At 35.9% G+C, this 13800-nt stretch overlaps 1 protein-coding gene across 1 annotated transcript in view; it reads right to left on the minus strand.

The window, feature by feature from the left end:
* The window catches only part of LOC106873493 (uncharacterized), a 296970-nt gene that overhangs the window by 15111 nt on the left and 268059 nt on the right, over positions 1 to 13800 (minus strand). The window contains 4 exon segments of the mRNA XM_089339867.1: positions 5502 to 5630; positions 9508 to 9625; positions 11469 to 11606; positions 13192 to 13304. Coding sequence (XP_089195993.1) covers positions 5502 to 5630; positions 9508 to 9625; positions 11469 to 11606; positions 13192 to 13304 — 498 coding nt within the window.

The following is a 13800-nucleotide window of genomic DNA, read 5'->3' on the forward strand; positions in this document are numbered from 1 at the left end:
ACTTCTGCCAAAGTTTATTTTGCCTTTCATCCTTTTGGAGTCAATAAAATAAGTACCAGTCGAGTACTGGGGTCAATGTTATCGACTTACCCCCTCACCTGAAATTACTGGCCTTGTGTCAAAATTTGAAATTAATAATTTGAATTGGTGATAAATACTATGGCACAGAGGTATTGAAAACAATTATTATTGTATTGTGCAGACAGAAAATATACCTTGAAGAATTCCATCTAACCCATGCAGGCATGGAAAAGTGGACGTTATGCCGGTGATGACGAATGCTACCATATAGAACTGTTGAAAGTGATTATTGCACTTTAAAAATGTGGAAAATCTGCCTCACCAGATCCCATCTGAGCCATGCAAACATGAAAAAAGGAGGACGTTAAAGCAATGACATGATCGTGACTTAAAGACAAACACTGCCGAACAGAGGTGCTGAGAGTGATTATTGGACTGTACAGAATACAAAACAAAAAAGGAGAGAAGTTAAGGAAATATTTCATGGAAAGATAACCTAATTGGGAAAACATTAGCTTTAATGTTTCAAATGATTCAAAATGAGATTTTCACAGAAACTTGAATTGCTTTGGCAGAGGAGAGGGGGAAGAACTATTTTTAAATTGATTTTTTTTTATTGCATTATCTTTTATATATATTTTTTATATACAATTCCAGTTTCTTTACATTTTTTTTTTACTATTTGGTTTAATTTTCCGAAACTGATTTTAGTTTTTTTTCAAATCAGTTGAATTTATTGATTGGAAAGAAGCTTAATCAAAATTCTGTGGTATATTGAGTTTCAAAAGGTAACTCAAATCTGTCTGGATGGTCACTATGTTCAGCTTGTAACTAAACTCACATATAATGTATGAGTGTATATGTACACAAATATATGTGTGCATATATTTATATATATATAAATAAATATACACCTACACACATAAATATGTATATTCACAACAGCATGAATCAGAAGGATTTAAATATATTTGAATATTAAAATCTTTTAGCTGTGCTGGGAAAGTATAAGAATGTAAACAATCTTAAGATTTAGATGTGTGGAAAAAGTGAGGAGACTCTACACAGGCCACTTCACCATTTGTTGACTACTCCTCCCAGGAGACATACCTAGTTTCCTTCCCCTTGTTAAGGGCATAGAATATTCACCTATATAAAAAGCAGTAAGGAATTAAGCAACTACAGCAGTGAATAGCTGAATATTAATGTTTATACTTTAGACTGCTCGTCTTCAATTAAACTATACATAAATATATATATATATATATATATATATATATATATATATATATATATATATATATATACACACACACACACACACACACACAAGCACTCTGTCGTTTACGAACGACGATAAAGGTTCCAATTGATCTGATCAACAGAACAGCTTGCTAATGAAATTAACGTGCAAGTGGCTGAGCACTCCACAGACACGTATTCTTAATGGAGTTTTAAGGGAGATTCGGCATGACACAATGTGTGATAAGCCTGGCCCCTCAAAATAGAGGTACAACTCATTTTTGCCTGCTGAGTGGACTGGAGCAACTTGAAATGAAGGGACTTGCTCAAGGACACAATGTGCTGTCAGGAATCGAACTTGTGACCTTACAATCATGAATCGAATAACCAAACCACCTAGCCATGTGCCTTCACACATACATACACACACATATATAAAATGTGTGCATTTATATATGAATATACATGTGTGAGTGTATGTATACTCACACACACACAAATAGATAAATGTAGATATATGTATGTATAAATATGAGTATGTGTATATTTTTGTAATCTCAACTTGAATCAATTTCTCGTTTTCTATTACTATCTCAGTCTTTGTAATAAAATTCATGATTACTCAAATCTATTTACTGTGATTTTTTTTTTTCTCCCCCCTACATTAATTAATTCTGAAACCTAATTTCAATAATTGAATTGCAGATTCCTGAAGCATAAACATTATGAGAACACATGTACGATAACTGGTTAACAACGGATGTAGATGAATTAGCTACCAAGACAGACTAACTACCCCCACTCCCAACGGATGTAGAATTAGCCATCGCAATAGATTTAAGACAATTGCTACCACACAATAGTTAGATGACAACTAGCTACAACAGATATGGATTATGTAACCACAAAAGATGTAGCACATGTAGCTACATCAAAAGATACATGTTAACTACTACCATAACAGATGTAGTACAACTTGCAGGTACCACTAACAGATGTAAAACACACCTTGCTACTGCAGCAGATGTAGGACACCCAACAGTCAAAATCCTCAAATGCTACCCTAAAACCAATAAATACTTATGGAATTTAAAATCCAATCAAATATAAAATGGATAATTGTTGAATCTGCCTTGTAAAATTAACCCCAAATATTGTAGTTTTTTGAAATATTTCCCCACATATTTTGACTGTTTATTTTTTTTTTGTCAGATTTCCTGTGATTATTAGGAATTAGAAAATGATTATCACCCGAGGGCAGAGAACTAACAAAGGAGTTTTTGTGATAGCGTGTCCTGCTAAAAATAGCAACCAAATTTTCTTCAAATCCCACAGAATCATCTTGAAAAATAAAAAATAAAAAGACTGATTAACTAACATGGTCCCAAGTGAAAATAGAATGACCATGACTGGAATTCCTTTAGAAAGGAATTCCAGTTATTGCTGACCTGAAATTCTACAATCAAAGTAACCAAATGCTATCTTTCTTCTAAACTTTTGTTCTTTCTGCATTTCTAGCTATGAAGGATATTTAAGTAAATTTTGGTGCCAGTTTTCTCATAGTTTAACCCTATTGATACCAATCTGCTCGTGACTGCCCCTAGTTCTGATACAAACTAAAACCTTCCATCGAAATTCTATGTTAATTTGTTCCAAACACCAGCTTAATAACGACAAAGTTATTTTACTAAATTCTTCATTATTATCTAAAGTAATGCATTTCAAAGGAACCATGATAGCAGAAGGTTAAGGAGATCCTGGATCCACAGGAATATGTTTAGAATTCTTAGATTTATGATAAACATTTTCAATGAAAAATCTAAATGGAAAAAAGCAAGAAAGGAAAAATAAAATTGATAAATTGAAGTTTGAAATACACAGAAGAAATCTGTCGAGTGATTATTCGGATTTTAGGAATTGACAAAATGTGTCACCTTGGAATCACAACAAACACAAGAAAAATAATTATATGCATATATATATATATATATGTGTGTGCATTTGTGAACATACAGATATATAGATGCATATAATATGCACTTAGATTATATATGTGTGTGTGTGTGTGTGTGTATGTATGTATATATCATCATCATCATCAACATCGTTTAACGTCCGCTTTCCATGCTAGCATGGGTTGGACGATTTGACTGAGGACTGGTGCAACCGGATGGCAACACCAGGCTCCAATCTGATTTGGCACAGTTTCGACAGTATGTATACAAATGCATGCCCATATGCAAATGTATGCATATATGCACACACACATATATTTACATGCATGGATGTACATTCATACACAAATATAAAATTTCAATAACGAACTTGAACCCAGCTTCAGAAAGTAAAGAATTTTAAAATAATCAAAAGCCTTGTGCAAAATTTCCAATTTGCTAGAAGAATCTTGGAGAAGCTTAAAGCAAGCAAGAAATAAATAATATTTTTTTTTTATGTGGAACTTTGGGAAAGAATGTCTTGTTTGATAATTGAAGACAGAAAACAAGACATTGATTTTCTGTCTTTTCCACCAAAACAAGGAAAAAAGGCTAATATTTTTCTATTTTACAATAATTTTGTTTGGGTTTTGTCCTACATTTCAGAATGCTGCTGCTGCTAGGGTTTTGGAAATAAGCAAATCTTTAAAAAAGCAAAGAAGAATTCTGTATTAATAAGCAGAATCCGGATACCACTAATTACCAGAGAGAAAATGGAAAAGAAAAGAAAAAAAAAGGTAAACATTAGAGGAAGGAGGAGGAGGGGAAACTGTTTGGTGTCCGGGATAAGGTTTTTGAAAGGGGTTTTGCTGCAACAGAATATAGAAGGGAAGGTAAAGAGAAAGTTTTTTTAACAATTATAATAATGAGGAAAAAATTTTACTCTCTTCCCACAACCCCCACAAAAAAAAAATGTTAAAGAACCAATCAAATTTCAGGATCTTTTTACGCCTGAGAAAAAGGAAGGTACCACACTAAAGGACCCTTTCCCATTAACTGCATGTGATGCTTTGGTCATGTGATGCTGACAGCTCCATTAAGAAGTGCCGATCTCTCAAAGTGGATGGAACTCATAGAAGTGGGAGATCCCGAAGACATGGGACAAAGGATTGACATACCAGGCTCCTTGCTGTACTCAAGAAGACCCCCACCTCCACAGCAGAAAGTGTTAAGACCACATCTCCTGATGAAGAGGATTGACCTTCAAGAGCTCTGTGCCAGTGCCACATAAAGAGCGCCCAGGCCACACTGTAAAATGGTTGGCATTAGGAAGGGTGTCCAGCTGTAGAAACCAAGTCAAATCAGACTGGAACCTGGTGCAGCTCTCCAACTCTGGCCAAACTGTCCAACCCATGCCAGCATGGAAAATGGACATTAAAGGATAACCCTGATACAGCAAGGCTCTGGGTGTAGGTATAAGATATAAGGGTGTAGGTATAAGATATAAGGGTGTGGTTTGAGAAATAGTTGACTGCTGTTTCTAGCAGTTTGACCACATGCAGGCTCCTTCAGTTGGTCACACAAGAGAGAGTTCTTTATATTCTTTGGCAGTCATTTTAGTCAACTAACAAATTGAAATAATACAGGTACAAACATAGCTACAGCCATGTAGTGTTATATGGAGATATAACCATGTGGATTTTTAATTACAGAAATAAACATAGGTGCAGACATGGCTGTGTAGTTAAGAAGCTTGCTTCCCAACCACATGGTTCCAGGTTCAGTCCCACTGCATGGCACCTTGGGCAAAGCGTCTTCTACTATAGCCTCGGTCCGACCAAAGCCTTGTGAGTGGATTTGGTAGATGGAAACTGAAAGAAGCCAGTCGCGTGTGTTTACGTCCCCGTAACCTAGTGGTTCGACAAAAAAGATCGATAGTACAAGTGACTGGTTTAAAAGATAAAAGAAATACTGGAGTTGATACATTTGAGTAGTAATGCCCCAGCATGGCCGCAGTCTAATGACTGATACAAGTAAAGGTGCCATGGACCCCGGTTAAGAATCACTACTCTAGAGCATGAGATGAGTGAGGTCCAGCTGCTATTTCTAGTCAATCTAGTGACCATATGGTGGCTCCATTTATGTGAAGGAGAAAAAAGATACTTTAATATGATTGGTTCGTTAAATTTATTCCTCAAAATATATAATTGTTAAATGAGTAATGGATGCAATCTACAGAGCAGAAATGAAATGGCAGGGAATACAGAATGCAAGGCTGTTGCCCTCAGTGATTTTTTAAACTACCTGCATCGGATCCTCTCTTTTTATACATTGTCGGATCAGGAGTTTTAGACCGGAAAGCTGCTCTGGTCTGCGACACTCCGTCGGCCAGCACAAATTGCTCTCGGAGTTCTGTGTTCGTTCGGTTTTTCGCTGCAGGGGCAAACATTTTATTCCAATCAATATCCTTATAATCTTTATTTTACTTCGGTGAAACCACCCATGAGAAAAATATAGGCGGCATTTATGTATTTTGAGAAAATTTGTTAATGTTATATTATTTAGATTAAGCATAATAATTATTAATGAGACAAACGAAACAAAAAGAAAATGTTAACAAAAAAAAAAAAAGCATCCAAAAATATCTTTTTTTTTTTTTGTATTTTTCTTGAAGAATTTTTGGATGTTTTCCATTAGCGATCAATTATTAACAAAATATGTTTCGTAATCAACAAATGTTAAAAAGAAAATAAATTTTTAAAAAAACCTTAACATTAACATTTCAAATCATAAGCTGCTCATTGGTTTATTATCGTTATTATTATTATTATTATTATTATATATAACAAAAACAAAAAAAAAAAAATCATTAGATTATTATTTCAGAATATCAATGTATCACGAAACAACAACTCGTACAAAATATGATATTTCATGTTGTATAAGATATATTCTATATTTTACATCATATAAAATATATTTTATATATTATATTTTATATCATATTAAACATACATACAGCCTTATGCCAACTCATAAAACCTGAATGTCAGTTGCTGAAATTGAAACCATCAAACAATAAAAATCAAGGAAAACACAAACAGAGCAATTTCAAATGCAAAAAAAAAATTATAAAAAGAAACACACACAAGAATCCAGATTCTATAGCCAACACTAATATAATGTGTGTATAGATGTCCAGGTTGTGTACAATGGGTTGGCAAAGTTCACAAATTTTCAACTCGACACATTTGCTATGCTCACCCCATCAATACTTTTAACATTTGGTGCTAAATTTGAATGTCAGCTGAAGGCCATTCATGGCTACAAAAACCATACCACAACATTCAACTAAACTATTTACATACATACACTACTGGATAATCTATATACACAACATAGATATATACACATAACAGTACATAACATGAACATATTATGCAACTATACAACATATATGTATATATGCAACTAAGTACAACATAAGCATACATAACTATAAAAGACCCCACCCAATTCAGTTGTGAATGACCATGGGATTGAACCTAGAAAGTTCCCCTTCAAGGCATAAGTCCAAGCAAGGTAGTTTATGGTAGACGAGGTGTCGCCCATGCATACCAGCTTCCCTTCTCCATACCACCGATGTTATTCAAGGGAAAGGCAAAGGGGCCGATACGGATTGATACCAGTGACGTCACAACTCATTTCTACAGCTGAGTGAACTGGAGCAACGTGAAATAAAGTGTCTTGCTCAAGAACACAACACGCAGCCCGGTCCAGGATTCAAACTCACTACCTCGAGATTGTAAACCCGATGCTCTAACCATTAAGCCATGTGCTTTCACATATACATAACTGCACAGCATGCATATATATTTATATATATATATATATATATATATATATATATATATATATAAAACATTGTTTTTATGTATATGGTATACAGACAAACATTTGGACATTGAATTAAAGGATCAGACAATAGGTTTTAGAGGATTACCATATTAATTTTTATATGGAAACAGTCTACAGAGACTTCTAAACCACTTTTCAAGTTTTCCCTTGTAAAAATTCATATATTTCTAAATAATTACACAATGCATACATTTACAAGACACACAATTGTAACCCTCCATGTGGATCTTTTTAGAATGTTCGGAGATACTTTTACAAAAAAAGGAACAGCCTCAATGGCATTTTGTTCCATGTTATTGACGCAATCCTCCACTACTGCCATCCCAACTTAAACCCTGACCATTAACCCTCTTCAATCTTATATCCAATCTCTACACTCTAAATATCTCTCACTTCCTCATCTCCATATTTTCCTACATGTTTTCATGGATGAGATTCCCCCCCACCACCTCCACAGTGGGAAGCTTCCTTTATATCTAAGCCAACTTGGTATGGTCAGCTGCCAGCCCAAGCTTCGCTGCTCATCAGGCTGAGAAAAGCAAACTGTCAAGGTATCAGTTGCACTCTGACAGGCTCGTGGTCAAGCCTGTGACAGTGGAGACCTCTGGCGTTCTCAGCCCCGGACCATATCCCTGCTCCCTGAGTGAAGATGGTTATCCACAAGTGCAAAAGCCCCGTGAGTCAGAGTGACTGTTCAGCAAATCTCCCTCACCACCCTCTGGGGCAAATGCCTTTTCCATTCAGTCTCCTGGGACCCTGAAATTGAGACAAGGTAAGAATTTTGTAGTTTACTAACATGAATGATAAACCTGTCTTTTTATAAATTCCTCTCTTCAAAGTCAATCAACTGTGAAGCAGGTGTGGAACCCCTGTTGTTGTTTTTTTCTTCAGTTAATCACAAAGTAAAAAATGCATTTTATAGTAAGAGGGGGAAGGGCATTTGCCCCAGGACATTTTGTAGGGTTATTAGAGGCTGGGAGGCGGAGAGGAAGAAACCACAATTGAGAGGGTGAGGGTTAGAAGAAGAACTCATTCCATTTTAACTACACCAATTCTAAACCCATTTCAAATTTTTTCTTTTTCATTAATTACTTCTACTTGTTCCCCCTCCCTTCACATCCCACCCCCAAACCATCTTGAATAAGATCACCAAGTCTGGAGAAGCATTGTTGCCATTTTGATATTTATTCTTCTGCCCTTTAACTTGGTTCGATGTTTGTGCTGGCCATCATATCACAGCTTCTCATCGTCCTTTGCTATTTCATCCCTTCACAACTTCAGATCATACCTCATCTCTCCTTAATCTTTCTCCACCATGGCTACTCAATGCATTAACACCTTATCACCAACTGCATGTAACCCCTTCACATTGCATGTCTACACCAATGCAGTCCTTTCTCTTTCCAACAAACATTGATTGTGTCCATATGATCCAGCCACTCACTCTCTTAGTTTACTCCAGTTTCACCAAAGTAACTACAGTCATTTAGTGGTACGTTAGTTGTCTGATGTCTATCCTCCAACCTCTATTTCTCTCGACACAACTGTTTACTGAGAAATAATTTTTTTAAAAAATGGAAATACCCAACGCTGGTATGATGGCATTATTAGTGTTATCAAAAACTGCTGTAATTATTAATTCTGATGAAAAACCATTTTCTCAAAAATTAGTAAATCAGGTTTCCATGCAGACGGATTTAGAAATTGGTAATCAATTAGAACATTTGATCAAAAATTGATAAACAATTTAACAACTGATTAAAGATTGATTACAATTTGTTAATCAATTGGTTAAGAACTTCATTAGCAATTGAGAAAGAATTGATTGAGAATTATTAAACAATTGATTGAAAATTACAAATCAATTGATACATGATTGATTAATGATTTATTAACATCTGAGATGATTAAGAATGATTAATCAATTGATTCAAAATTGATTAAGAATGATTAAATGATTGATTCACAATTGATTAAGAATTATTAATCAGTTGATTCACAATTGTTAATGATTTATTAACAGAGAAACGATTAAGAATTCTCAATCGATTTGAAGTTTCATAAAATGAGAAAAAACTTCATCTCAACAATTGATTTATATGAACTCCTAATGAGCCAAGACCATGGTTTTCACATTTTTTGGAGATAACAAGAAATATTCAACAATATCCAACATTTAAAACTGTCTTTCTAAATGGAAATATCTAAACTTCCATTTATATTTCTTTAAACACACACAACAACAATAATAACAACAACATAAATTAATTTCATGCAAAACAGTTAATGAATTAGTACTGTTATTAACAGTCTAAAAACAAATCATTCCTGATGCAAAAAAATCGGTTACAAAATACCATGGAATGTTGACTTGAAATAGAGTGGAACGTACCTCGACAAGGATCGTTGGTTTCCAAGAATTCATCAAGCGTGACCCAACCTCCACCAACCCTCACCATAACACAACTGTTAAGGAAGCGGACCAACTTCAATTTCAGATTCTCACCAAACTGAAACAGCAAAATGGAAACATAATTTGCAGGATTTAAACAAGAGGAGGTCAAGACAAAAAAATGGTTTCCAGGTCTTTGTGACTACAGTTTCACTTAACTTGACCTGTTTTCTCAAACACAGCAAATTGCCAGGAGTCTCAGCAGCTGAAGATCATATTTTACCACCTCATCCTGTGCCTACATTTTCCACTGGTTCCCTCCACAGAGACTGGCACTTCTATACCATCAGAAATGGTATATTAAGTTCTTACAACTGAAGAATATGTAAGATACGTTTGCATACAAGTTGAACCAGGGTGCGTATAATGGCTCTTGTACAGTTTCTTTGTTATAGAGTCCAAGCTGATAAATCTTGTGGATAAGACAACCATCCATGATAAGTAAGACGTAGCATTTCTCACTAACCACTTTGTATAATCCTTCCTCCACAGAACATCAATCCCACTGAAATTCCTTCCCCATTCAGGTCACGATTTAGCTGTAATAGATATGTCCATAGCAATCCTGTAAGATTCTGTTGTTAAAAACAAATATATATATATATTGCAGCTGGCATGACCTCAATAACAGATCTGGTGGTTGCTGAAGGTATATCTATTACAGCTAATGAAACCTTAGCGACATCTATTGCAGGCAGATCTTCAGTGGTTGCTGAGGACATATCTGTTACAGCTGGTGTAACTTTAGTGACATCTATTGCAGGCAAATCATTTGTGGTTGCTGAGGACGTATCAATTACAGCAATGACATATATCTCGTGTAAACGAAATTCTTAAAATATGTAAGAGCATATTAGATCTAGGCACAAGAGTAGCTGTGTGGTAAGAAACTTGCTTCTCAACCACATGGTTCCGAGTTCAGCCCCACTGCATGGCACTTTGGGCATGTGTCTTCTACTATAGCCTTGGACCGACCAAAGCCTTGTGAGTGGATTTGGTAGATGGAAACCAAAAGAAGACCATCGTATGTATGTATATGTGTGTGTATATATATATATGTATGTATATATATATATGTGTGTGTGTGTCTGTGTTTGTCACTCCCACCATTGCTTGACAACCGATGTTGGTGTGTTTAGCAGTTCGGCAAAAGAGACCGATAGAATAAGTACTAAGCTTACAAAGAATAAATCCTGGAGTTGATTTGTTCAACTAAAAGTGGTGCTCCAGCATGGCCACAGTCAAAATGACTGAAACATGTAAAAAGAATATCAAGAGAAGGTTTTACAACTAAGATCTTATTGGGTTCTATGTTAAGGAAGCCCCTAATTATCAAGCCTCAATTTTTTATTGTCCACAAGGGGCTAAATAGAGAGGTTACACATTACAAAGACAATACAAAACATATAATCAGGGAAATTCGCTGGGAATTGAACTCCCGACCTTACAATTGTGAGCAGAATGCCCTAATCATTAAGCCACACATCTTCACACACATATTTATTTATTACATGGTGGTAAGTAGTCTGTTTCCCAACAACATGGTTCCTGGTTCAGTGGCATCTTTGGGCAAGTGTCTTTAACTAAAGCCCCAGGCTGAACAAAGCCTTGTAAGTGTATTTGGTAGATGGAAACTGAAAGAAGCTTGTCATGCGTGTAACTGTCTCCTTGCCTTGACATCACATTATAATTGTAAACGAGTGTCTCTGTCATACAAGCAGTGTCCTTTGTTTCCAATATCCTCGGAAAACACGTCTGGTCATGAGGAAAACAGGTGAGGGCTGGCAACAGGAAGAGCATCCCAGCCATAGAAAAGTGGGCATTTAAACAATGATAATGATTACAACAAGGTATTCTATAAAGGGGAAAAAAAAAAAAAGAAAATCTTTTGGCTAACTTACTCTGTATTGTCCATCTTGAATTCTTTCTGCTTTAAACTGATGTCGGCATTGACACTGAGAAATCTGACGTTCTACTTCATCATGAATCATCTCAGAATCTGTAGCTTGGCGTTTACCAGTCTTCAGACGAGCTTGTTTCTGTGGAAGAAAGCAAAATTCACAAGCATTAATTAGTAACCAGGTTTTCATGAACTTTTGATAGTGAAGTAATACAAAATTAATTATTTACAAAAATCCAAAAAGTATTTGTGTATAATACTGTACATCTCGTTAACAATTCTCTTCTCATTGCCAGTTTAGCAAGTACAGTGAAGAATATTGCTGAGGCGTTCCAATAAAACTGAAACATGTCTAGAGCTGTGTTCCTATGCTTTTTGAAATGCTCCATTGGATGTGTAATGTTGATGTGCATCATTGACAGAGCACAAATGAGCTGAGAGAAAAGAGATTTTTCCCACCACCATCAGCAATATAATCAAATTTGAAGACTACAATGTAGTTCCTCTTCTCCAAAGATTTGAAGCCTGTGTTTATCTAAGAAATTATTATTATCATTAAGGTGGTGAGCTGGCAGAATCGTTAGCACGCTGGACAAAATGCTTAGTGGTATTTCGCCTGTCACTACATTCTGAGTTCAAATTCCGCCAAGGTCGACTTTGCCTTTCATCCTTTCGGGGTCAAGTAAAATAAATACCAGTCACACACTAGGGTCAATGTAAACGACTATCTCTCTCCCCCAAATTCCCAGCCTTGTGCCTCCAGCAGAAAGGATTATTGTTTATTATTATTATTATTATTATTATTATTACCTCCACCTTAGCAAAAGTGGAGGTATTGTTTTCAGTTGTGTTTGTTTGTCCATGGACAAGATATCTCAAGAACCGCTGGATGGATTCAGATGAAACTTTCAGGGATGTTTGGCCTCGTGACTGGCACAAACTGATTAGATTTGGGGATCGATCTGGTACCAGACAAGGATTCTGGATTATTTTTCCTGCTTTTTTACTTGATTTTTGAGAGCTGTCGGTTCACTTTTAGTATTCTTGTTTGTGAGAGCAATGGAGTTTATTTCAGATATTCACATTTTAAAAATCATCTCTGGCTAATCGTTGAGAGGACGTTGGTGTTGCCTTGGCGGAGATTTGCGCTCTCTGAGTGCCCTTATTATTATGGTGGCAATTTGGCAGAATTATTCTTTACATTCTGATTTCAAATCTCACTGAAGGTCAACATTGCCTTTCATTTTCCAGGGTCAATACCAGTTGAGCACTGGGGTTGGTGTGTAACTGACTAGCCTCCACCCCAAAGTTTCAGGCCTTTAGTTTTTAGTAGAAAGAATTGTTGTTGTTGCTATTGTTATTAAGGCAGCGAGCTGGCAGAATCGTTTGCATGCCAGGCAAAATGCTTAGCGGTATTTGGTCTGTCTTTACATTCTGAGTTGAAATTCTGCTGAAGTCGACTTAGCCTTTCGTCCTTTCAGGGTCGATAAATTAAGTACCAGTGAAACACTGGGATCGATGTAATTGACTTACCCCCTCACCCCAAAATTTCAAGCCTTGTGCCTTTAGAAGAAAGGATTATTATTATTATTATTATTGGCATTTTGTTTGTCATTACATTCTGAGGTAACAATGCAGGTGTTAGTTTAGGAAGATATAATCCTTAAATCTAGGTGTGAGAAGGAAAACACAAGAAAACGGAAAATGCAAAATGTGTTTCTTACATGTCTGTCTGGTTTCAAGGCAGCAATAAAGTTTCTGTAGACAATTTTTCCAGTGTGGTTGGGGTCGAAAATATCGAATACAGCATTAAGTTCTGTTTTGTTGGTTGGAAATTCTGCAAAAAGAGGAAACAAAAAGAAACGTTTTGAAAAACCATCAGATCAGATCAGTTTAATTCTTCTGGAGTTGATTTTAGATATTCTTTTACTTGTTTCAGTCATTTGACTGTGGCCATGCTGGAGCACCGCCTTTAGCCAAGCAAATCGACCCCAGGACTTATTCTGTGTAAGCCTAGTACTTATTCTATCGGTTTCCTTTGCTGAACCACTAAGTTACGGGGACGTAAACACACCAGCATCGGTTGTCAAGCAACATTGGGACACACACACACACACAAACATATACACACACATACATTTATATATATACGATGGGCTTCTTTCAGTTTCCATCTACCAATTCCACTGACAAGGCTTTGGTTGGCTCGAGGCTATAGTAGAAGAACCCAGAACCATGTGGTTGGTAAGCAAGCTACTTACCACACAGCCACTCCTGCGCCTATGTTAATAAAAATGTGTGTGCATGGCATCATTTTTTTTATCATTGTTTTT

The sequence above is a fragment of the Octopus bimaculoides genome, chromosome 22, assembly GCF_046866305.1.
Source record: "Octopus bimaculoides isolate indiv1 chromosome 22, ASM4686630v1, whole genome shotgun sequence".
In the NCBI taxonomy this organism is placed as follows: domain Eukaryota; kingdom Metazoa; phylum Mollusca; class Cephalopoda; order Octopoda; family Octopodidae; genus Octopus; species Octopus bimaculoides.